This window comes from Oncorhynchus tshawytscha, linkage group LG12, assembly GCF_018296145.1.
Source record: "Oncorhynchus tshawytscha isolate Ot180627B linkage group LG12, Otsh_v2.0, whole genome shotgun sequence".
Taxonomy (NCBI): Eukaryota; Metazoa; Chordata; class Actinopteri; order Salmoniformes; family Salmonidae; genus Oncorhynchus; species Oncorhynchus tshawytscha.
The window spans coordinates 38,945,994-38,972,704 of NC_056440.1; the positions used below are offsets into that span (position 1 = coordinate 38,945,994).

General features: G+C 42.9%; 1 protein-coding gene across 3 annotated transcripts in view; it reads right to left on the reverse strand.

Moving 5' to 3' along the window:
• The window catches only part of LOC112263238 (cell surface hyaluronidase), a 74,244-nt gene that overhangs the window by 32,505 nt on the left and 15,028 nt on the right, over positions 1–26,711 (reverse strand). For 2 of the 3 annotated variants that reach the window (XM_024439291.2, XM_024439290.2), the window contains exons 5-12: positions 21,099–21,268; positions 18,557–18,745; positions 17,293–17,462; positions 13,550–13,759; positions 5,499–5,704; positions 4,356–4,425; positions 2,671–2,799; positions 1,104–1,192 (exon numbers count right to left, since the gene is read on the reverse strand). In XM_024439291.2, the coding sequence (XP_024295059.1) occupies positions 1,104–1,192; positions 2,671–2,799; positions 4,356–4,425; positions 5,499–5,704; positions 13,550–13,759; positions 17,293–17,462; positions 18,557–18,745; positions 21,099–21,268 (1,233 nt within the window). Of the gene's footprint in view, positions 1–1,103; positions 1,193–2,670; positions 2,800–4,355; positions 4,426–5,498; positions 5,705–13,549; positions 13,760–17,292; positions 17,463–18,556; positions 18,746–21,098; positions 21,269–26,711 lie in introns of those variants that run through there. The other variant, XM_024439292.2, reaches the window with a different exon arrangement.

A 26,711-nucleotide genomic window follows, 5' to 3' on the forward strand; every position in this document is an offset into this window, starting at 1 on the left:
TCCTATTGAAAAGCTACGGTCCGGTTGAAATATTATCGATTATTTATTGTAAAAACAACCTGAGGATTGTTTATAAAAACGTTTGACATGTTTCTACGAACTTTACGGATACTATTTGGAATTTTCGTCTGCCCCGTCGTGACCGCTCGAGCCTGTGGATTTCTGAACATAACGCGCCAACCAAATGGAGGTTTTTTAATTTAAAAATAATCTTTATGGAACAAAAGGAACATTTATTGTGTAACTGGGAGTCTCATGAGTGCAAACATCCGAAGCTCATCAAAGGTAAGCGATCATTTTATTGCTTTCTGACTTTCGTGACCAATCTACTTGCTGCTAGCTGTTTATAATGTTTTGTCTGCTGAGAGAGATGTCCTAACATAAACGCTTGGATAGCTTTCGCCAAAAAGCTTTTTTTTATTTTTTAAATCTGACACGCCAGGTGGATTAACAACAAGCTAAACTGTGTTTTACTATATTGCACTTGTGATTTCATGAAAATTAAATATTTGAGTAATTTAATTTGAATTTGGCGCTCTGCAATTCAGAGGATGTTGACGAAAATGATCCCGCTAACGGGATGGGTGCGCCAAGAAGTTAAATCAGCTTCTTGATGTGCCACACCTGTCAAGTGGGTGGATTATCTTGGCAAAGGAGAAATGCTCACTAACAGGGATGTAAACACATTTTTGCACAAAATATAATTTTTGTATAACATTTCTGGGATCTTTTATTTCAGCTCATGAAACATGGGACCAACACTTTACATGTTGCGTTTATACCTTTGTTCAGTATATTTTGTCGCACTTTCGAGCCCTGGAGCGCCGGTCTCTTGTAATACCAGGGCATAGTTTCATATTTGAACAAATAAACAGGTCTCTAATATATCACTATGTCAAATAAGTGTAATTCCGCATGCGTGCATTTTCTCTCTTTGCGCCAGCGGAATTTCATGGTCTCTCCACCACGCCAAATTGTTTATCCTTTCATGTCAAAATTCGAGTCCGTGTAGCCAGCACAGAGAACACATGACCAGCTCGTCCATTTTGTAAAATTTGCTCAGCTGTGTGTTCTAAATATGATGTAGTTTAACCTGTGCTTACCTGGCATTGTTGTCCAGACATAGGTACTCCCGGGGGTCTGCAGCACTTGCGTTGGTGGTCTTTACACCTTTATCAATGAAGAGCCCAGCCTGGGTAACACAAACCGGTATGGGAACCACTGTCACAAGTACGGACTTAAACGCACAATGCATTTGTTTGTCAGCCAAACAGAACCCCCCCCCCCAATAGAGTCAGTTTTACACGTGAGTATAACAGTAGCAGCTCTGTGAATTGTCATATGTCTGGGTTTTAAGGGTGTTTGTATATGCAGTTCAAGTGTGAATGCAATGCAACGAGACAGCATTACCAGGGGTATATAATTGGAGCATAGTCTTGAGACTGTAAGCACACTCCTTATGAGACAGGCACTTCTGGTCAGTGGACAAAGGGCTCTCAGTTCACCTGACCTAATTTATTGAGCCAGAGAAACAGAGGCCTATTGTAAAGGCTAGTGTGTGCATGTCTGTGTGTGCACACTTATGTGGCGAGTGAGGTAAGTGTGTGAGCGTGTAAGTTTTGTGGCTTTGAGTAAGAGCTGGAAAACTGTATGAAATCAGACAATTGGAAGCGCTCTTACTAGTATGTACAGTTGAAGTCAGAAGTTTACATACACTTAGGTTGGAGTCATTAAAACTCGCTTTTCAACAACTCCACACATTTTCTTGTTAACAAACTATAGTTTTGGCAAGTCGGTTAAGACACCTACTTTGTGCATGACACAAGTAATTTTACCAACAATTGTTTACAGACAGATTATTTCAGTGTATCACCATTCCAGTGGGTCAGAAGTTTACATACACTAAGTTGACTGTGCCTTTTAAACAGCTTGGAAAATTCCAGAAAATGTCATGGCTTTAGAAGCTTCTGATAGGCTAATTGACATCATTTGAGTCAATTAGAGGTGTCCAGTTGGATGTATTTCGAGGCCTACCTTCAAACTCAGTGCCTCTTTGTTGACATCATGGGAAAATCAAAAGATACCAGTCAAGACCACAGAAAATAAAATTGTAGACCTCCACAAGTCTGGTTCATCCTTGGGAGCAATTTCCAAATGCCTGAAGGTACCACGTTCATATGTACAAACAATAGTACGCAAGTATAAACACCATGGGACCACGCAGCCGTCATACCACTCAGGAAGGAGTTCTGTCTCCTAGAGATGAACGTACTTTGGTGCAAAACGTGCAAATCAATCCCAGAACAACAGCAAAGGACCTTGTGAAAATGCTGGAGGAAACAAGTACGAAAGTATTTATATCCACAGTAAAACGAGTCCTATTACGACATAACCTGAAAAGGCAGCTCAGCAAGGCAGAAGGCATTGCTCCAAAACCGCCATAAAAAAGCCAGACTACGGTTTGACCTAAAACAGGGAATTTTTACTAGGATTAAATGTCAGGAATTGTGAAAAACTGAGTTTAAATGTATTTGGTAAAGGGGTATGTAAACTTCCGACTTCAACTGTATATGTGATCCCTGCAGGAATTGAACACCAAGACCTTGGCGCTGCTAGCACCATGCTTTTACCAGTGTTTGTCTTTCACACAGTGCTGCCAGTGAGTGGTACCTTAAAGTTGGAGTGTACCCGGTTGTTGTAGAAGATCCCCAGAGGGGTCAGCTCTGCCCGGGTCTCTGGAACCAGCCCATGAGAGTCCCCTGTGGAAGAGCTGTGGAACACATACCATATCCCAGCATCCTTTAGGATGACATGAGGGAGGGGTGGCAGAGAAGGGAGAAAAAGGAGAAGGACAAAACAAGGCAACAGTAAACATGTCGTCCCCTACGAATGACGCAGCGCCCCCCTCCTTCAGCCAATCAGTGTAATTTTGTAAATGTCAGATGTCTTTGGCAAGATGCATCATTCACCCAAGTTGTGTCAAAATCGGGCCAATGGTGTCTGAGATATCACGTGACTCTTCAATTGGAGTCTAAGATATCACATGTGACTCCTGGAGCAGGTTGAGAGCTTCAAGTTCCTTGGTGTCCACATCACCAACAAACTAATACGGTCCAAGCACACCAAGACAGTCGTGAAGAGGGCACGACAAAACCTATTCCCCTTCAGGAGACTGAAAAGATTTGGCATGGGTCCTCAGATCCTCAAAAGGTACTACAGCTGCACCATCGAGAGCATCCTGATTGGTTGCATCCATGCCTGGTATGGCAACTGCTCGGCCTCCGACCGCAAGGCACTAACAGAGTAGAGGTCGACCGATTAATCGGAATGGCCGATTAATTAGGGCCGATTTCAAGTTTTCATAACAATCGGAAATCGGTATTTTTGGGCGCCGATTTGCCATTAATTTTTTTTAGACCTTTATTTAAAAAGGCAAGTCAGTTAAGAACACATTCTTATTTTCAATGACGGCCTAGGAACGGTGGGTTAACTGCCTCCTTCAGGGGCAGAACGACAGATTTTCACCTTGTCAGCTCGGGGGATCCAATCTTGCAACCTTACAGTTAACTAGTCCAACGCAATTAATGACTTGCCTCTCTCTCTCGTTGCACTGCCTGTTACGCGAATGCCGTAAGCCAAGGTAAGTTGCTAGCTAGCATTAAACTTATCTTATAAAAAAACAATCAATCATAATCACTAGTTAAGTACACATGGTTGATGATATTACTAGATATTATCTAGCGTGTCCTGCGTTGCATATAATCTGACTGTTGTATTCGGCACGTGACAAATAACATTTCATTTGAATTTCATTGTGGGGGACAATAATGTGGCTTTGACAATGAGGTGAAGAAAAAAGAATGATCCTTGAGCACTAAGACTGTCATTGAGTACTGAGCTTACACATTGACACAATTGTGCCTGAACTTGAGCAGTAGGGTAACGATGTTCAACTTTACCCCCCCAGTTCAAGTCATCATTTATTGCTGTTGATGTAAGAGTAGGAAGACAATATCTCCCCAGATCACATGAGATGAACCGGTAAGCCACAGTTTTTTATCCGAATGAGTTGCTAAACCGTAAAGCTGCAGTTCGTAATAAAAAATCAAATAAAAAAACGAAATGCCATAAACGGCTGAGCGATGGCTAGAGATACATAACCGCTAGAATTCATAGACGGAGCTACGGATACAAGGACTGATCATCCATTAGATCAAAATTTTAATGACTGATGTCTGAGATGAGGGGAGCAATACAACCGTACCAGATAAACATCATCAGTCCCCTGCAAATTGCTATTCATTCATTAAACAGTGGTTGCTTTGGTGGGTTGGCGTACATCATTATAGTCTTACCTGGGAGCCAGCAGCAGCGTTGCTTATGAGGTTATTATTGGGGTTGGCGATCCAAAACGTAGACACTGCCCTAGAACAAACGCAAGCACACCAAGACACACACACACAGGGAGGAGGAGGGGCATTAAAGAAGATGTCTCCAGGCGTGAGTGATTGTTAGTATCAGGATATATGCATTTAATATGAAGCAGAAACAGAACCCTGACTCCTGTTATCCATGGAATAATCCACCTCTCCCACATAAATCCTGTACGGGGACAGGTCTGCCAACTCACACGCGGGCATACACACTCCTCCAAATACAGCGCCTGCTGCTCCCCAAACTGACCTCCTTTTCAACCTCCCCCAGAAACACATCCCATGCAGCGGGGTGGTTCTTATTGCAGGGACAAGACTACTACAGCCCTATCAGTCTCACACAGAGGACATGATCCCTCCGTCTTCTCTCACGGTAGGCCTGTCCAATAAAGCCGCACATACACTTCATCTAACTCATTACGCACGCACACTCACTCACACATACGAGTGTACAAAACATTAGGAACACCTTCCGAATATTGAGTTGCACCCACTTTTGCCTTCAGAACAGCCTCAATTCACTCTACAAGGTGTCGAAAGTGCTCCACAGGGATGCTGGCCCATGTTGACTCAAATGCTTCCCACAGTTGTGTCAAGTTGGCTGGATGTCCTTTAGGTGGTGGTTAATTCTTGATATACACAGAACACGGTTGAGCGTGAAAAACCTACCAGTGTTGCAGTTCTTGACACACTCAAAACCAGTGTGCCTGGCACCATACCCCATCGAAAGGCACTTATTTTGTCTTGCCCCATTCATCCTCTGAATGGCACACACACAGTCCATGTCTCAATTGTCTCAAGGCTTAAAAAAAACTTATTTAACGGCTCTCCTCCCATGCATCTACACTGGTTGAAATGGATTTAACAGGTAACATCCATAAGGACTCATAACGTTCACCTGGTCAGTCTACTCTGTGTATACCTCCACTTTATAACGCTTTCATTTTGAGCCATTATCTTTTCAAATGTCTGCCTCTTCACTTGCTTTCCGTTCCTCTATTATTCCCCTCTGTCACTTGTTCACTCTCTCTATCCGTGGCCAGACAAGTCTCTTCTGTGTCTTACTTGCACTCCATGCTCGGTGAAGGGGTGTAGTTCTTGTACACTTTGTCTCGGATGCTGGTGCACATGGTCTCATTGCGATCGGTGGGCAGGAGCGTTCCCGGTCGGGTCAACAAACCCAGGTTGTGGAAGAACGTGTTCCTATGCTCTATCCCGTCCTCCAGGAAGAAACAGTGACCCAGGGTGTCATAGCCTACAGTGTCCTTCACCTGGGAAATGTTTGGGAAAGGTTACACAGAGACGGGAGTAAAGAGGAAACGCTTACTGGAGCAGAGCATGAAATCAGCTTGGAGCTTAATGTTCATCAACACATTTTAGATGAATTTGTTTAAAGACCAGCATCACATGGTCCTCAAGTTCTGTCACGCACGCACACACACACACACACACACACACACAGAAGATGGGCATTTGAATTGTTTTCGCTATTCAAATAAATTCATGACATTTTTTTCAGATATCTGGACTGCAGGAGCCGGTGTGTGACAGTCTATTATCCCTTTCATATACCCTTTACTTTCATATACCCTTTACTTTCATATACCCTTTACTGGTACGATGCCAGTAAAAAGAAACCTGCTCATGTTTAAAACCCAATTCATACAGTCCAATTCATTTAAAACATGTACATTTCCTCCCCAATTTCGTGGTATCCAATTGGTAGTTACAGTCTTGTCCCAATTGGTAGTTACAGTCTTGTCCCATCGCTGCACCTCCCGTACGTACTCGGGAGAGGCGAAGGTCGAGAGCCGTGCTTCCTCCGAAACACAATTCAGCCAAGCCGCACTGCTTGTTGACACAACGCCCCTTAACCTGGAAGCCAGCCACACCAATGTGTTGGAGGAAACACCACACACCTGGCGACCGTGTCAGGATGCATTGCGTCCGGCCCGCCACAGTGGTCGCTAGTGCACGATGGGACAAGAACATCCCTACCGGCCAAACTGTCCCCTAACTCGGACGACGCTGGGCCAATTGTGCACCGCCCCATGGGTCTCCCAGTCGCGGGCGGCTGTGACAGAGCCTGGACTCGAACCAGGATCTCTAGTGGCACAGCAAGCTTTGTGATGCACTCAGGAGGCTTACAGTCCCATTTTTACCATGTCCTTGTCGAGATGAGCCTTTTGTATCTCCCATATACATGCCGGCAAGTTTAGAAGTGAGAGTAGACGTGGGTCGACATCTATTTTAATTCAATCCATTGAATATATACCATTACAAAAGGCAGGTCCTAAGAAACATTATGAGATCAATAAAATAATTGAAAGGCATACCTTAATTATGTTACTGGCAGCACCATGCACATTAATTAAATAGGCCTAGTTAGTTTGTTAATTGAACAGACCAGACATACTGACTACCCTGATCACAATTAACACACATATATTTTATAATAAGCTAAGAATATGAAATAATAAAATACAAATAATATTTTTCCCACACAACAACATTACATAGTACCCGCAAAACACCAGTCTAAACGTCAACAGTGAAGAGGCAACTCCGCGATGCTGGACTTCTAGGTAGAGTTGCAAAGAAAAAGCCATATCTCAGACTGGCCAATAAAAAGAAAAGATTAAGACGGGCAAAAGAACACAAGACACTGGACAGAGGAACTCTGCCTAGAAGGCCAGCATCCCGAAGTCGTCTCTTCACCGTTGATGTTAAGACTGGTGTTTTGCAGGTACTATGTAATGAAGCTGCCAGTTGAGGACTTGTAAGGCGTCCGTTTCTCAAACTAGACACTAATGTACTTGTCCTCTTGCACAGTTGTGCACCAGGGACTCCCACTCCTCTTTCTATTCTGGTTAGAGCCAGTTGATATGACAGCGGTTCCACACATTCCCGTGACACAAGTGTAGAAAAAATATTATTTGCATTATATTCTGTTATATTAAATCAATTTGTATTTGTCACATGCGCCGAATACAACAGGTGTAGAGCTTACAAGCCCTTAACCAAGAATGCAGTTTTAATGAAATAAATAAGTGTTAAGTAAAAAATAAACAGTAACAAATAATTATTAAAGAAGAGCAGTAAAATCACAATGGCGAGGCTATATACAGGGGGTACCGGTACAGAGTCAATGTGCGGGGGCACCGGCTAGTTGAGGTAATATGTACATGTAGGTAGAGTTAATGTGACTATGCATAGATAATAAACAGAGTACCAGCAGCATAAAAGAGGGGGGGCAATGCAAATTGTCTGGGTAGCCTATGTCTATGACTAGGGTGGCTGGAGTCATTGCTCATTTTTAGGGCTTTCCTCTGAATCCGCCTGGTATAGAGGTCCTGGATGGCAGGAAGCTTGGCCCCAGTGATGAACTAGGCCGTACGCACTACCCTCTATAGTGCCTTGCGGTCGGAGGCCGAGCAGTTGCCATACCAGGCAGCGAGGCAACCAGTCAGGCAGGATGCTCTCAATGGAGCAGCCCTCTTCACAACTGTCTTGGTGTGTTTGGACCATGATGGTTTGTTGGAACTTGAAGCTCTCAACCTGCTCCACTGCAGCCCTGTCGATGACAATGGGGGTGTGCTCGGTCCTTCTTTTCCTGTGGTCCACAATCATCTCCTTTGTCTTGATCACATTGAGGGAGAGGTTGTTGTCCTGGCACCACACGGTCAGGTCTCTGACCTCCTCCCTATAGGCTGTCTCATCGTTCAAGGTAATCAGCCCTACCACTGTTGTGTCATCGGCAAACTTGATGATGGTGTTGGAGTCGTGCCTGGCCATGCAGTCATGAGTGAACAGGGAGTACAGGAGGGGACTGAGCACACACCCTTGATGGGCCCCAGTGTTGAGGATAAGCGTGGCGGATGTTACCTACCCATACCACCTGGGGGTGGCCCATCAGGAAGTCCTGGATCCAGTTGCAGGGGGAGGTGTTTAGTCCCAGGGTCCATAGCTTAGTGATGAGCTTTGAGGGCACTATGGTGTTGAACGATGAGCTGTAGTCAATGAATAGCACTCTCACATAGGTGTTCCTTTTGTCTAGTTGGAGTGAGGCTGCTCGGCCATGGATACCCATTTCATGAAGCTCCCGAATAACAGTTTTTATGATGACGTTGCAGTTTGGAACTTGGTAGTGAGTGTTGCAATCAAGTACAGGCTATATTTATGCGCTATGTGCTTCGGCGGTCCCGTTCAATGAGCTTGTGTGGCCTACCACTTCGTAGCTGAATCCCTGTTGCTCCTAGATGTTTCCAATTCACCACAACAGCACTTACAGTTGACCGGGGCAGCTCTAGCAAGGCAGAAATTTGATGAACTGACTTGTTGGAAAGGTGGCATCCTATGACGGTGCCACGTTGAAAGTCACTGAGGTCTTTAGTAAAGCCATTCTACTGACAATGTTTGTCTACTGTGATTGCATGGCTGTGTGCTTGATTTTATACACCTGTCAGCAAAGGGTGTGGCCGAAATAGCTGAATCCACTCATTTGAAGGGGTGTCCACATACACTATACATACAAAAGTATGTGCGTTGACTGTGATCGGGTATGTGTCTTGTCCAATGTTCCCTCTAAGCTGTGTGCGCGGCTACACAACTCTTCTGCCGTGCAGAAGAAATGCCGTGTCGCGCGCAGAGACGCAAGAGATAGAAGCTAGAGTTCGCCCCATTAGTTTGTACTATATATACACAGTGGGGAGAACAAGTATTTGATACACTGCAGATTTTGCAGGTTTTCCTACTTACAAAGCATTTAGAGGTCTGTAATTCTTCTCATAGGTACACTTCAACTGTGAGAGACGGAATCTAAAACAAAAATCCAGAAAATCACATTGTATGATTTTTAAGTAATTCATTTGCATTTTATTGCATGACATAAGTATTTGATCACCTACCAACCAGTAAGAATTCCGGCTCTCACAGACCTGTTAGTTTTTCTTTAAGAAGCCTTTGTTCTCCACTCATTACCTGTATTAACTGCACCTGTTTGAACTCGTTACCTGTATAAAAGACACCTGTCCACACACTCAATCAAACAGACTCCAACCTCTCCACAATGGCCAAGACTAGAGAGCTGTATAAGGACATCAGGGATACAATTGTAGACCTGCACAAGGCTGGGATGGGCTACAGGACAATAGGCAAGCAGCTTGGTGAGAAGTCAACTGTTGGTGCAAATATTAGAAAATGGAAGAAGTTCAAGATGACGGTCAATCACCCTCGGTGTGGGGCTCCATACAAGATCTCACCTCATAGGGCATCAATGAATATGAGGGGTGAGGGATCAGCCCAGAACTACACGGCAGGACCTGGTCAATGACCTGAAGAGATCTGGGACCACAGTCTCAAAGAAAACCATTAGTAACACACTACGCCGTCATGGATTAAAATCCTGCAGCGCACGCAAGGTCCCCCTGCTCAAGCCAGCGCATGTCCAGGCCCGTCTGAAGTTTGCAAATATCCATCTGGATGATCCAGAGGAGGAATGGGAGAAGGTCATGTGGTCTGATGAGACAAAAATAGAGCTTTTTGGTCTACACTTCGCTCGCCGTGTTTGGAGGAAGAAGAAGGATGAGTACAACCCCAAGAACACCATCCCAACCGTGAAGCATGGAGGTGGAAACATCATTCTTTGGGGATGCTTTTCTGCAAAGGGGACAGGACAACTGCACTGTATTGAGGGGAGGAAGGATGGGGCCATGTATCGAGAGATCTTGGCCAACAACCTCCTTCCCTCAGTAAGAGCATTGAAGATGGGTCGTGGCTGGGTCTTTCAGCATGACAACGACCCGAAACACACAGCCAGGGCAACTAAGGAGTGGCTCCGTAAGAAGCATCTCAAGGTCCTGGAGTGGCCTAGCCAGTCTCCAGACCTGAACCCAATAGAAAATCTTTGGAGGGAGCTGAAAGTCCTTATTGCCCAGCGACAGCCCCGAAACCTGAAGGATCTGGAGAAGGTCTGTATGGAGGAGTGGGCCAAAATCCCTGCTGCAGTGTGTGCAAACCTGGTCAAGAACTACAGGAAACGTATGATCTCTGACATTTCCAACAGGTTTCTGTACTGAATATTAAGTTCTGCTTTTCTGATGTATCAAATACTTATGTCATGCAATAAAATACTTAAAAATCATACAATGTGATTTTCTGGATTTTTTTTAGATTCCATCTCTCACAGTTGAAGTGTACCTATTATAATTACAGACCTCTACATGCTTTGTAAGTAGGAAAACCTGCAAATCGGCAGTGTATCAAATACTTGTTCTCCCCACTGTATATATATTAACGTTTTTTCTATGATCGAATCAACATTATATCAGCCCCTTTTCAATGCAACAAACCAAAGCAGATCTAACTTTTCAAGAAGGAGTCTGTGATTTTGTTGTAGGCAGAGCCAGAGTGGAATTAAGTATAATTCTATTGGGGGGGGGGGCGGCATGAGCAGTCTTTCACCAGAGCAATGCGTGTGCACATTTGTCGAAATTCTTTGCTAGTTAGTGGGTTATTTGCCCAGTTATAGATAGATATAGGTTAGCAAATTGGGAGTTACTGCTTCCTACAAGAGCACAAAACATGTAGGCGACATTTCAAACTGTCTTCGAACAGCCCAAAAGGTAAAAAGACTTAAAGGGGTAGTGTTGTATTTTGAGACAGGCTTGAATTATGCAAATAAACAAATATGCAGAGGGGTAGTTATCCATTGTCTAATTCCCAGTATGGTAATAATAATTACTTTTAAATTTTTTATATAAAGTGGTTTAATGCATCATACAACACAATACAATTTACAGTCACCTATTTGGCCCATGGTGTTACAGATCAAGTAAAACATTATCAATTAATATCAAGCCCTTGTAGGCCAATGTAGGCCTGCATTGAACACCACATGTAGGCTATATCATAGATATCAAAAGCTATCTCTATGTGGAAATGTTCTGGGATTGGCTCCATTGGTATTGTTGGTAGGCCTCCATTATGCTCAAATAGCCACAATATCCTATTGGCTACTGTCTAAAATTGTAAGGGTACAGCCTCAGTGTCCACTGTAAACGCTCCCCGGAAGTTGCACAAAATTCTCACACCGTTCAAGTTTCCACTCACAAGACTTAACATTTGCTCAGTGCCCCCCAAAAATTGGAGGAAACATTGTTATTTTGTTCATTAAAACAGACAAGACCAAACTATTGATTTCATTTGGATGCTGCAGGCTGCACAGACCTGTGACATAGACCTAATTAAACTCAAAACAAGCTATTATGTTCATTTGAAAATATAATAAAATGTGTTTCTTAGGACCTGCCTAAACTAATTAATAATAGATTCATTTTTGAAGGTTTAAATTCAATGGATTAATTCAAATAGAAGACCAACCACATCTGCACATCACTGCTAACACTCATCACTGGCATGTGCACAGAAGGGATAAAAGGCATATGCAGGAATGTGGTAAAGAATGTGGTAAAATGGGCCTGCTTGTAAGGGGGTCATATAAACATTGCCCACAATGTTTTACAGGCAAGATTCTGTAAATCCTATGTGAAAAAAAAGTGTGTGTGTGTGTGTGTGTGTGTGTGTGTGTGTGTGTGTGTGTGTGTGTGTGTGTGTATGTGAGTGGCACAGACAAACACGAGAGGAGTGAAAGCCAGAAAGAGAGAAGAGACACACAGACAGACAGACAGAGACAGAGAGAGATAAAGAGAGAGAGACCGAGAGAGACAGAGGGACAGACAGAGAGACGGAGACAGAGAGACACACACAGAGGGGGAGAGACAGAGACACAGCGGGAGAGCTGTGCCAGCTAAGTTAGCTGGCTAAAGTAGGAATGCGAATTGAGGCTATTTTGCTACGCTACCAGTCCTTGTCTAAAACAACTCCTTTCATATGAAACAACAGCCTACCTTGTTGGTTGACCATTGTAGCCTACTCCTCATTTAGTCAATTTAATTCCGTCATTTTAATTCAGCTCTGCATTGATTAGAAATCTCCCACTTTACTTGTTACACATGGAGCCTCAATGTAGCGCCATTTTGATTGACCGACATAACAACAAGCTTCACATGTGAAACGTGTGTAGGCTACCGGTGTGTCTTTATGGGGTGCACTCATAAAAAAAGTCATAAAACTAGGCCTAGGCTATTAAAAACAATGAATACTCCCCCAAGTAATTGCATACTAACGTCCGTTCGGATATTCAAATAACTGTGCCCATCCCTAAAACACACACACAGTCTTCGGATTTTAGAAAAGCACTATAAAAATCCTATGTATTATTATAATACACTACCGTTCAAAAGTTTGGGGTCCCTTAGAAAAACCCTTGTTTTTAAAAGAAAAGCACATTTTTTGTCCATTAAAATAACATCAAATTGATCAGAAATACAGTGTAGACATGGTTAATGTTGTAAATGACTATCGTAGCTGGAAACTGCAGATTTTTTATGGAATATCTACATAGGCGTACAGAGGCCCATTATCAGCAACCATCACTCCCGTGTTCCAATGGCACATTGTGTTAGCTAATTTTATCATTTTAAAAGGCTAATTGATCATTAGAAATCCTTTTTGTGATTATGTTAGCACAGCTGAAAACTGCTGTGCTTATTAAAGAAGCAATAAAACTGGGCTTCTTCTTCATTAAATAGTACCCGCAAAACACCAGTCTCAACGTCAACAGTGAAGCGGCGACTCCGGGACGCTGACCTTCTAGGCAGAGTTCCTCTGTTTAGCGTCTGTGTTCTTTTGCCCATCATAATATTTTATTTTTATTAGCCAGTTTCAGTTATTTGTTTCTGGCCTTTTTGTGCGTGTAATCGAACCCACAAATGCTGATGCTCCAGATACTCAACTAGTCCAAAGAAGGCCAGTTGTATTGCTTCTTTAATCAGCACAACAGTTTTCAGCTGTGCTAACATAATTGCAAAAGGGTTTTATAATGATCAATTAGCCTTTTTAAAATGATTACATTAACAATGTCTACACTGTATTTCTGATCAATTTGATGCCATTGTAAAATTGACCCCCCAAAAAAGTGCTTTTATTTAAAAAACAAGGACATTTCTAAGTGACCCCAAACTTTTGAACAGTAGTGTACGTGCACACACACTGACCAGCAGGCCGTTGGTGGCGTGGATGGTAATGCAGCGGGAGAAGGAGTGGTGGATGGATAGGCCGTCCACGTAGGTTGGTTCCCGGTAGCCCCCTCGTCGGTCCACGTCCCCACAGCGGTGAAAGTGGACTGGGTAGCGGCCCTTCTTCTGCTGCCCCATGTTCCTCAACTCCACGTGGGACAGGTGCACCGAGGTAAAATTCCCAAATATCTGAGGAGAAATGGGATAGAGGAGAGAGCGCGAAGAGTACATTTCTCTGTGTATCATATTATGTTTACACACACAAGTTTGGACACACCTACCAATTCAAGGGTTTTTCTTATATATACTATTTTCAAAATTGTAGAATAATAGAAGACATCAAAACTATGAAATGCCACATATGGAACTAAAAAAGTATATTTTAATATTTTAGATTCTTCAAACAGCTTAACCTGGAATGCTTTTCCAACAGTCTTGAAGGAGTTTCCACACATGCTGAGCACTTGTTGGCTGCTTTTCCTTTACTCTGCGGTCCAACTCATCCCAAACCATCTCAATTGGGTTGAGGTCGGGTGATTGTGGAGGCCAGGTCATCTGATGCAGCACTCCATCACTCTCCTTGGTCAAATAGCCCATAAAAAGCCTGGAGGTGTGTTTTGGGTCATTGTCCTGTTGAAAAACAAATGATAGTCCCACTAAGCGCAAACCAGATGGGAAGGGGTATGACCGCAGAATGCTGTGGTAGCCATGCTGGTTAAGTGTGCCTTGAATTCTAAATAAATCACTGACAGTGTCACCAGCAAAGCACCCCCACACCATCACACCTCCTCCTCCATGCTTCACGGTGGGAACCACATATCCAGAGATCATCCATTCACCTACTCAGCATCTCACAAAGACATGGCTGTTGGAACCAAAAATCTCACATCTCACAAATTTGGGCATTTAGATTATCACTGGTCAATTGTCCATTGCTCGTGTTTCTTAGCCCAAGCAAGTCTCTTTTTATTGGTGTCCTTTAGTAGTGTTTTCTTTGCAGCAATTCGACCATGAAGGCCTGATTCACGCAGTCTTCTCTGAACAGTTGATGTTCAGATGTGTATGTTACTTGAACTCTGTGAAGCATTTATTTGGACTGCAATTTCTGAGGGTGGTAACTCTAATGAACTTATCCTCTGCAGCAGAGGTAACTCTGGCTCTTCAATTTCTGTGGCGGTCCTCAAGAGAGCCAGTTTCATCATAGCACTTGATGGTTTTTGCGACTGCATTTGAAGAAACTTTCAAAGTTCTTGAAATGTTCCGGATTGACTGACCTTCATGTCTTAAAGTAATTATGGAGTGTCGTTTGTCTTTACTTATTAGAGCTGTTCTCGCCATAATATGGACTTGGTCTTTTACCAAACAGGGCTATCTTCTATATACCACCCCTACCATGTCACAACACAATTGCATTAAGGAAAGAAATTCTACTATTTAACAAGGCACACCTGTTAATTGAAATGGATTCCAGGTGACTACCTCAATTTAGAAAATAGTAAAAAAAAAAACTTTAAAAAAAAAACTGGAATGAGTAGGTGTGTCCAAACCTTTGACTGGTACTATTATGATAGTATTGATCTATTGATTGCTATATTTTACAGTTACAATTGACATCTGTTGAAGAATGGAAAAACATGCATGTCATTACAGTTGAAGTCGGAAGTTTACATACACTGAGTTTGGAGTCATTAAAACTGTTTTTTTAACCACTCCACAAATTTATTGTTAACAAACTATAGTTTTGGAAAGTCAGTTAGGACATCTACTTTGTGCAAGACACAAGTAATTTTTCCAACAATTGTTTACAGACAGATTATTTCACTTATAACTCACTGTATCACAATTCTAGTGGGTCAGAAGTTTACATACACTAAGTTGACTGTGCCTTTAAACAGCTTGGAAAATTCCAGAAAATTATGTCATGGCTTTAAGAAGCTTCTGATAGGCTAATTGACATCATTTGAGTCAATTGGAGGAATACCTGTGGATGTATTTCAATGCCTACCTTCAAACTCTGTGCCTTTTTGCTTGATATCATGGGAAAATCAAAAGAAATCAGCCAAGACCTCAGAAAGGCGTGTTCTGTCTCCTAGAGATGAACGTACTTTGGTGCGAAAAGTGCTAATCAATCCCGGAACAACAGCAAAGGACCTTGTGAAGATGCTGGAGGAAACAGGTACAAAAGTATCCATATCCACAGTAAAACGAGTCCTATATCGACATAACCTGAAAGGCCACTCAGCAAGGAAGAAGCCACTGCTCCAAAACCACCATTAAAAAGCCAGACTACGGTTTGCAACCGTGCATGGGGACACAGATAGTACTTTTAGAGAAATGTCCTCTGGTCTGATAAAACAAAAATAGAACTGTTTAGCCATATTGACCATTGTTATGTTTGGAGGAAAAAGGGGGATGCTTGCAAGCTGAAGAACACCATCCCAACCGTCAAGCAGGAGGGTGGCAGCATCATGTTGTGGGGGTGCTTTGCTGCAGTAAGGACTGGTGCACTTCACAAAATAGATGGTAACATGAGGAAGGAAAATTATGTGGATATTTTGAAGCAACATCTAAAGACATCAGTCAGGAAGTTAAAGCTTGGTCACAAATGGGTCTTCCAAATGGACAATGACCCCAAGCATACTTTCAAAGTTGTGGCAAAATGGCTTAAGGACAACAAAGTCAAGGTATTGGAGTGGCCATCACAAAGCCCTGACCTCCATCCTATAGAAATGTTTTGGGCAGAACTGAAAAAGCGTGTGCGAGCAAGGAGGCCTACAAACCTGACTCAGTTACACCAGCTCTGTCAGGAAGAATGGGCCAAAATTCACCCAACTTATTGTGGGAAGCTTGTGGAAGGCTCCCTGAAACATTTGACCCAAGTTAAACAATTGAAAGGTAATGCTACCAAATACTAATTGAGTATATGTAAACTTCTGACCCACTGGGAATGTGATGAAAGAAATAAAAGCTGAAATAAATAATTCTTAAAATAAAGTGGTGATCCTAACTGACCTAAGACAGGGAAATTTTACTAGGATTAAATGTCAGGAATTTGTATTTGTAATGTATTTGGCTATATGTAAACTTCTGTAAACCTCTGACTTCAACTGTATGTATTCATCAGAAAAAAGAATGTACGTAACACATTATACAGGGCAAATATTTTGCTTATGCAACACGGACAAAGATAATGTGTGTGAGGGAGGAGTGTATGAATCAGGAAGTGTATACGTCAGTCTGAGTTGTGTTAGTGTTCAGCCCGGGGGGGTTGGATGAAATAAAGAGTACAATACTAAACACAAAACATTAAGAGTAGGGCGAGTTGTTCTCCAGGGCTCTCTCTGAGTGGTGCGTGGGTTGTGTTCATTAGGGCATACAACGGAAAACCAAAAAATTATAATTGCAACCAGAAATGAAAAAAGACTGAAACAGTCCCTCCCTGTTTCAGTCTGTTTTATTCCATTTGGTGCCGAATCAACATCTCCCTGCTGTGGCAGATCATGTGTGAATGCAGAATGGCCTCACTCATCAGTGCCTGCTATATGCTCCAATGACCCTCTGCCACAGCAATATGGGAAGTTTCAACATGATTACACCAGACTGAATGGCATTAAATAAGCAGATAAACTCCGGCTGAAATGCACAGGGCAGGCAGGCCGAAGATTCAACACAGACCCTGTACTCACAGTTACACACAGGTACATAAGCACTCAGACACACACCTTAATGTGTCCGCCGTACGTGTCGTGGCCAAAGAACTGGCACCAGTTGTTTCCATAGCAGGCGTTTTCCATCTCCCCATAGATGAGTATGTTCCTGCTGAGCATTGCTACCTCTGCCCGCATGTCCACCCCGTCCACAATCTCCCCCACATGGCCAAACTGGGGCCTCCCTGGGGGGGCGGGGGGTGAAGAAAACACATACTTTTTTTATAGCATGTACCAGTGTCATATCAGTAAAAGCAACAATTATTTGCTGTATGTAAACACTTAAATATATGTCTACGGTGTTCATATTAACAAGTCAGCCAAATATATGATTGCCATGATACAGTAGGTCTGCATATTTAATTGGGCCGGGAGAGTGACTTTAATCCCAAACAGAACAACTTCTGCACCTCTCCTTCTAAACATGAAGACAAACTCTAAGATAAAGAGTTGAGACTGTCGGTTTGCCATTATTGACTCCCAATATGAGCAGCCAACTGCTGCCAGTGCCAACCTCATTTGTGTGCATACACACACACACACACACACACACACACACACAAACACATGTTGGAAACTGGTTCTCTGGTAACAAAACCTGAGGAGGACATTTTTTTCTGGTTGCTTTTGCTAAAAACACTAATTCAATTCTACGATATACAATCTGACCATGGCGTAATTGCAACCAGTTTTGCTCGCTGGGCTTGTGACACCATGGACAGTTTATAAACAGGACTGGTATCCTCACACACACAGCAGAAAACAGGGGGAAGGAAGGAGGGAGGGAGTGAAATATATAATTGAGCAGCACCATCCCCTGATGGAAAAAAAACAAGTACTGTCCCCGTCTTTTCCCAAGGGCCATATATAGAAGATGTGAAATGAAAAACCAATCATTAGAATATAGAAATAAATCATGATTCTTATTTTTATAATTCATACAGATGTTGGCTCTTAATTTGATCACACGGTGTTGCAGAAAAACTTTCCTGCAATACAGGACATTTTGAACTTGTAGCGTAGTTGAGGTTTAAAAAGGCTGAAGTTTGTAATTTCCAGACTTGACTTTCCCTTACGAAAATTTTTATCAACTACTAGAAAAACGTCCACATAATAATTCACATTTCCTGTTGCTGCAGGATTATTTTCCTGCTGTAGCAAACCGGCTCAAATTAAGATCCTACATCTAAAAAAATTATAAATCACAGCAGTAATACTCAATATGAGCATTCATGAAAGCGCCCATGAATGTACAAACACCCCTTTCGTTTTCGCTCACCTTGAACTCTGACCTGTCTGCTGGTGCAGCTCGGGCATGGGAGGAGGGTGAACTCCTCTGCCTGATGCATGGAGTAGTCAGTACTGGCAACCACAACCTGGTTCCCAGGTTGCCAAGTGCGTACATCATCTTGCAGGTTCAGGACAACCTGGTCCAAAGCATCAACCTGGAAGCCAGATATGGGAAAACCTGGAAGACCATAGAATAGGTGGTATAAGATCCGTTGCATAAGGGGTTTTCTACTGCATATGAAAGAACTAATGGCGGGAACAGGATCTAGAGTCACGAAAAGTCATATTTAAATAAAAAAAGTGCCTTCGGAAAGTATTCAGACCCCTTGACTTTTTCCACATTTTGTTACATTACAGCCTTATTCTAAAATTCCCCTCATCAATCTACATTGAAATGTTTGCTAATTTATTAAAGATAAAAAAACAAAAATATTACATTTACATAAGTGTTCAGACCCTTTACTCAGTACTTTGTTGAAGCACCTTTGGCAGCGATTACAGCCTTGAGTCTCCTTATGACGCTATAAGCTTGGCACACCTGTATTTGGGTTTCTCCCATTCTTCTCTGCAGATCCTCTTAAGCTCTGTCAGGTTGGATGGTGAGCATCGCTGCACAGCTATTTTCTGGTCTCTCCAGAGATGTTCGCTCGGGTTCAAGTCCGGACTCTGGCTGGGCCACAAGGACATTGCGAGACTTGTCCCAAAGCCACTCTTGCGTTGTCTTGGCTGTGTGCTTAGGATTATTGTCCTGTTGGAAGGTGAACCTTAACCTGCTCAGGACCTGAGACTGGGGCGTTCATCAAGGATCTCTCTATACTTTGCTCCATTCATCTTTCCCTCGATCTAGGGATGGTGCCAGGTTTTCTCCAGACATGACACTTGGCCTTCAGGCCAAAGAGTTGAATCTAGGTTTCATCAGACCAGAGAATCTTGTTTCTGATGGTCTGAGGGTCTTTAGGTGCCTTTTGGCAAACCCCAAGCAGGCTGTCATGTGCCTTTTACTGAGGCTTCCGTCTAGCCACTCTACCATAAAGGTCTGATTGGTGGAGTGCTGCAGAGATGGTTGTCCTTCTGGAAGGTTTCCCCATCTCCACAGAGGAATTCTGGGGCTCTGTCAGAGTGACCATCAGGTTCTTGGTCACCTCCATGACCAAGGGACTTCTCCCCCCCGATTGCTCAGTTTGGCCGGGCAACCAGCTCTAGAATGAGTCTGCTTGGTTCCAAACTTCTTCCATTTAAGAATGATGGAGGCCACTGTGTTCTTGGGGACCTTCAACGCTGCAGAAATATTTTGGTACTCTTCGCCAGATCTGTGCCTCGACAGTTCTATCTTGGGGCTCTACAGACAATTTCTTCGACCTCATTGCTTGATGTTCCTCTGACATGCACTGTCAACTGTGGAATCTTATATAGACCGGTGTAAAGTTTGGTTGAGGAGGAATAATATTCTTGGGCTGTTTTTCATGGTTCGGGCTAGGCCAATTAATTCCAGTAAAGGAAAATCTTAACGCTACAGCATACAATGGCATTATAGATGATTCTGTGCTTCCAACTTTGTGGCAACAGTTTGGGGAAGGCCCTTTCTTGTTTCAGCCTGAAAATGCCCATGTGCAAAAAGCGAGGTCCATACAGAAATGGTTGTCGAGATCTGTGTAGAAGAACTTCACTAGCCTGCACATAGCCCTGGCCACATCCCCGTCGAAACACCTTTAGGATGACTGCAAGCCAGGCCTAATCGCCCAACATCAATGCCCGACCTCACTAAAGCACTTGCAACCATGTTCCAAGTAGTGGAAAGCCTTTTCAGAAGGGTGGAGGCTGTTATAGCAGCAAAGGAGGAACAACTCCATATTAATGCCCTCATGATTTTCAAATAAACATTTGTCACATGCGTCGAATACAACAGGTGAAATAGTTATTTTACAAGCCCATATCTAACAATGCAGTTAAGAAAAATAAGTGTATTTACTAAAAGAAACTGAAGTAAAAAAAAATATATGTTTTAAAATAGCAAAATATAGGCACAGGTTAGATAAAGGTAATTGAGGTAATATGTACATGTAGGTAGGGGTAAAGGAACTATGCATAGATAATAAACAGAGCGTAAAAGCAGTGTAAAAACGTGTTAGGAGGGGTCAATACAAATAGTGTGGGTAGCCATTTGATTAGCTGTTAAGGTGTCTTTAGCCTTGGGGGTAGAAGCTGTTTAGAAGCCTCTTGGACCTAGACTTGGCGGTCCAGTACCGCTTGCCCTGCGGTAGAAGAGAGCACAGTCTATGACTAGGGTGGCTGGAGTCTTTGCCCATTTTTAGGGCCTTCCTCTGACACCGCCTGGTATAGAGGTCCTGGATGGCAAGAAGCTTGGACCCAGTGATGAACGGTGCTGTTCGCACTACCCTCTGTAGTGCCTTGCTGTTGGAGGCCAAGCAGTTGCCATACCAGGCAGTGAGGCTCATACATGCTTGTAAGAAGTTATAAACCATTATACCAGCAGGCTTTAAAAAGTGTGAGCCGAACTGGTTATGACGCACCGTTCTTCCATTCGCTGTAGGCTGTGACAGAGAAGCCGACCCCGTCCACAGTGGTGAAGTTCTGGTGGGCCAGCGCCTTCCCTCCTGTATCATGGTTCTCATGTTCCCGCACGGCTTCTGAACACGAGCCGTTCCCTCCACCAATCACAGATACCAAGGCCCAGGCCTGCCTATGGACAGAGACACGAGAGAGAGAGAGAGAGAGAGAGAGAGAGACACACGAGAGAGAGAGTGACAGGAGAGATACGAGAGAGAGAGACAGGAGAGATACGAGAGAGAGAGAGAGAGACACACGAGAGAGAGAGTGACAGGAGAGATATGAGAGAGAGAGACAGAGAGAGATACGAGACAGAGAGAGAGAGAGACGAGAGAGAGAGAGACAGAGAGACAAGAGAGAGAGAGACAGAGAGACAAGAGAGAGAGAGACAGAGAGAGACAGAGACAGAGAGAGAGAGAGACAGAGAGACGAGAGAGAGAGAGACAGAGAGACGAGAGAGAGACAGAGAGACGAGAGAGAGAGAGACAAGAGGGAGAGACAGAGAGACGAGAGAGAGAGAGACAAGAGGGAGAGACAGAGAGACAAAAGAGAGAGACAGAGACAAGAGAGAGAGACAGAGACAAGAGAGACAGAGAGACAAGAGAGAGAGATAGACAGAGAGACACAAGAGAGAGAGAGGAGAGAGAGACAAGAGACACGAGAGAGAGAGTGACACGAGAGAGACAGGAGAGAGATAGAGAGACACGAGAGAGAGAGAGAGAGTATAATACTATGGCTTGAGCCTTTGTATTGTCTTATAACAAGGTTTATTGTTATGCTATGTCTCTCCATACATAAAATTATAAGGATGACTGACTATAAGAAATTATAAGTGGGTTATACATACTCATGACAAATTTTACAACGCATAACTGCATCATAATGTATTATACCAGCATGCTTCAAGTATAGTGTTAGAGACCCATTTCGCTAAGGAGGAAGCCTCTTTACGAATGCCCCATCTTTAGCTTTTGACACAACCAAAAAGGGAAGAACGCGTTTAAAAAGTGTGTCCAAGCCCAGTGTGACAGAGCTGGCCTCACCCTGTGCACATCTAGAGGTTAAAAGAATCACTGGACTGATACAAATGGTCAAAATTCAATGAACATTTATTATGCTATCAAACAGATGGGTTGAAAGAGGTTAAAATACAGACCACGCAAAAAGGTTATTAAAGCAACAAAAATACTTTCTGCAGAGCAAATAGCATCACTGCAAGCCGATTTATACTTGATCTGGCAATGTGATCCGGAGGCTCCGTACAGAGGGTGTGATGCAATTGCAAAGCCTCCGAACACCAAATCAAGCTCTGTACCGCATCGCAGTGTGCCTCCCAAATGTTTTAACAATGCGATGGGCTCCATATAGCTCCGCCTTGATGGTAGGTGGAAGCGGTACGTCCTGAATAAACAAAAACTCACTTCCTTGACAACAGCTCTGTGAAGCACAAGAAGTACAAATGCCCTAACTTCTGAAAAGGCCGCATCGCAGTAAATGCTGTAAGGTCAATAAAGACGCCGGAATAACCGTTTAAATAATAAAATTGGCTTCACCTCTTCCAAGCATTTTTTTCCCACTGTTGAAACAGACCACCTTTCAAGACACAAAAAACAATTAAGGTGTGGCCAATTACTAGGTGTGTCCAACACACCTGAACACACTAAAATTGACAAAACAAAACTACTGACTGATGAGGATGAAGTTGAGGGTAAATATATACATACAGTTGAAGTCAGAATTTTACATACACCTTAGCCAAATACATTTAAAAACTTTGTTTTTTATAATTGCTGACATTTAATCCTAGTAAAAATTCCCTGCCTTAGGTCAGTTAGGATCACCACTTTATTTTAAGAATGTGAAATGTCAGAATAATAGTAGAGAGAATGATTTATTTCAGCTTTTATTTCTTTCATCACATTCCCAGTGGGTCAGAAGTTTACATATACTCAATGAGTATTTGGTATCATTACCTTTGAATTGTTTAACTTGGGTCAAATGTTTTGGGAATTCTTACTAGAATTAAATGTCAGTAATTGTAAAAAACTAAGTTTAAAAAGGTATTTGGCTTCCACACGCTTCCCACAATAAGTTGGGTGAATTTTGGCCCATTCCTCCTGACAGAGCTGGTGTAACTGAGTCAGGTTTGTAGACCTCTTTGCTCGCACATGCTTTTTCAGTTCTGCCCACAAATGTTCCATAGGATTGAGGTCAGGGCTTTGTGATGGCCACTCCAATACCTTGACTTTGTTGTCCTTAATCCATTTTGCCACAACTTTGGAAGTATGCTTGGGGTCATTGTCCATTTGGAAGACCCATTTGCGATCAAGCTTTAACTTCCTGACTGATGTATTGAGATGTTGCTTTAATATATCCAAACATTTCCTGCTTCATGATGCTATCTATTTTGTGAAGTGCACCAGTCCCTCCTGCAGCAAAGAACCCCCACAACATGATGCTGCCATCCCTGTGCTTCACAGTTGGGATGGTGTTCTTTGGCTTGAAAGCCTACCCATTTTGCCTCCAAACATAACAATGGACAAACAGTTCTATTTTTGTTTCATCAGACCAGAGGACATTTCTCCAAAAAGTATGATCTTTGGCCCCATGTGCAGTTGCAAACCGTAGTCTGGTTTTTTTAATGGTGGTTTTGGAGCAGGGGTTTCTTCCTTGCTGAGCGGCCTTTCAGGTTATGTCGATATAGGACTCGTTTTACTGTGGATATAGATACTATTTGTACCGGTTGCCTCCAGCATCTTCACAAGGTCCTTTGCTGTTGTTCCGGGATTGATTTTCACTTTTCGCACCAAAGTCCGTTTATCTCTAGGAGACGTCTCCTTCCTGAGCGGTATGACGGCTGCGTGGTCCCATGGTGTTTATACTTGAGTACTATTATTTGTACAGACGAACGTGGTACCTTCAGGCGTTTGGAAATTGCCCCAAAGGATGAACCAGACTTGTGGAGGTCTACAATTGTTTTTCTGAGTTTTTTTCTGATTTATTTGGATTTTTCCATGATGTCAAGCGAAGAGGCACTGAGTATGAAGGTAGGCCTTGAAATACATCTACAGGTACACTTCCAATTGACTCAAATTATGTCAATTGGCCTATCGGAAGCTTCTAAAGCCATGACATCATTTTCTGGAATTTTCCAAGCTGTTTAAAAGGCACAGTCAACAATCAACCAGCTTCATGAGGCAGTCACCTGGAATGCATTTCAATTAACAGGTGTGTCTTGTTAAAAGTTCATTTATGTCATTTCTGTCCTTCTTAATGCGTGTGAGCCAATCAGTTGTGTTGTGACAAGGTAGGAGTGGTATACAGAAGATGGTCTTCTACCAAATAGGGCTAAGTCAATATTATGGCAAGAACAGCTCAAATAAGCAAAGAGAAATGAAAGTCCATTATTAATTTAAGATATGTTTAACACTTTTTTGGTTACTACATGATTCCATGTGTTATTTCATAGTTTTAAATGGCTTCACTATTATTACATACAGGCTTTCACCAAATTGACAGAAATATTATGATTTTTATTTCATGGGGTGGATTATCCCTTTATGTCGTTATTTTCAACCATTGCGTAACCTTTTCAGGCGTGGTAATCTTTTCAGGCGTGGTAAACATTTAAACTATTTCCCCTTACATTACTGTATGGATTGTAGCCTCGCATCTGAAGAGGCCCTCCACACAATGACGTCTGGAAGAAGGCCTGACTGTCAGCTCTCTGTGGAGGCTGATCCTAACGACACAATCACGGGCCAACACGCCACTCAGCAGATCAAAGAGCACCTTTACCCGCTGAAATAAAAACAAGAACCATCTGTGAAAGCACCCTGCCCTCCCAGCAGCCATTAGTCAGTGTGTGTGTGTGTCTGTATGCATGCATGCCAGTGAGAGAAACTGCATGTTTGTTGTTTTTGTTTTTTAAAATCTCAGAACATCCTTAATTGCCCGACACACTTCACACCCTTTTTTTAACAGGCTCTTTCTTTAGGCCAGTAATGGCCCTGTGGACAATAGATGAGGTCACAATACAACTGTCCATCAGAGCTCGGTCCTCTCAGATTAGGTAGATGACACGTGGCCAGGACGCACCAGGCAGGGGCGGACAAAGGGCTTTTAAAAACGGACAAACCATTTGATGTGGGTCTGACAGGGGTAGGGAAGGGCAATGGGCATTACGGTCACTCTATGCAGTGGGTGTGTTTGATCATTGATAGTGGATGTGTTGGCTTAAAGTGGATTGTTGCTGTTCGTTTCAGAGGCTCCCCTGCAGGATCCTGGGGGGGGGGTTAGATGATGCATGAATGCCCATAGGCAAAGTACAAGTGTGTGTGAGTCAGGGTTTCCATTAAGGAAAGGTAGCGCCGGACAACGTGACCGGGAAGATTTGAATTTATCGGCAATTTGAGAAATTTACCAGACCCATATGCATTGGGAGTGTAACCCATTAGGGCAACCACCCACGGTGCTCAGAATGACAGAAATCACATTTAGATTACGGTAATTAATCTTAAACAGAACATGCAACTCCTGTCGTGAAGCAGACAAAACAATTTTATAACAGCGCACCTGATGCAAGCGGAATTTGACATATTTGAAAATCTGAAATTCTCGGAGAGGAAACGTTGTTTGCAGAGTTCACAACCTGCTACACTTGTGAGAAACAAATTGATTTATTTCATAACCATAATTTACAAGTTGTCAACTGTTTAATTTACTTTGTTTGGAGTGCTCCATGTGAGAAATGAGCATGGTTTCTCGGTCTTGTTAATGTTGAGGGAGCGTGCGCGCCTCAGCACACATAGAAGTAGCCTGCTGCGCGCAAATGTAGGAAAGTGCCCATTTGGGGATGTTTGATTTCTGACCACGTCCAGCATTAATAAACTGAGCTTCTCAGTATTTTTTTTACATCCATTGCTCACAGTAGGCCTATTCGAAAAATCTGGCAACAATCTCCCCTTCAATAATCACCAAGCCTCGGTGTGAAAGATCAAATACAATGAACAAAAATATAAAAAGCAACATGCAACAATTTCTAAGATTTTACTGAGTTATAGTTCATGAAAGAAAATCAGTCAATTGAAATAAATTCATTAGGCCCTAATCTATGGATTTCACATGACTGGGAATACAGATATGCATCTGTTGGTCACAGATACCACAGTTTCATCAGCTGTCTGGTTGGCTGGTCTTAGTCGATCCTGCAGATGAAGAAGCCGGATGTGGAAGTCCCGGGCTGGCGTGGTTATACGTGGTCTGCGGCTGTGAGGCCATTCAGATGTACTGCCATATTCTCTGAAACGATGCTGGAGGCAGCTTAATGGTGTATCAAATCAAAGTTTATTTGTCACATGCGCGAATACAACAGGTGTAAACCTTACAGTGAAATGCTTACTTACAGGCTCTAACCAATGGTGCCAAAAAAAAGGTGTGTGTGTAGGTAAGTAAAGAAATAAAACTGTAGAAAGACATTTGAAAAAAGAGTAGCAAAGCTATATACAGACACCTGTTAGTCAGGCTTATTGAGGTAGTATGTAAATGTAGGTATCGTTAAAGTGGCTGTGCATATA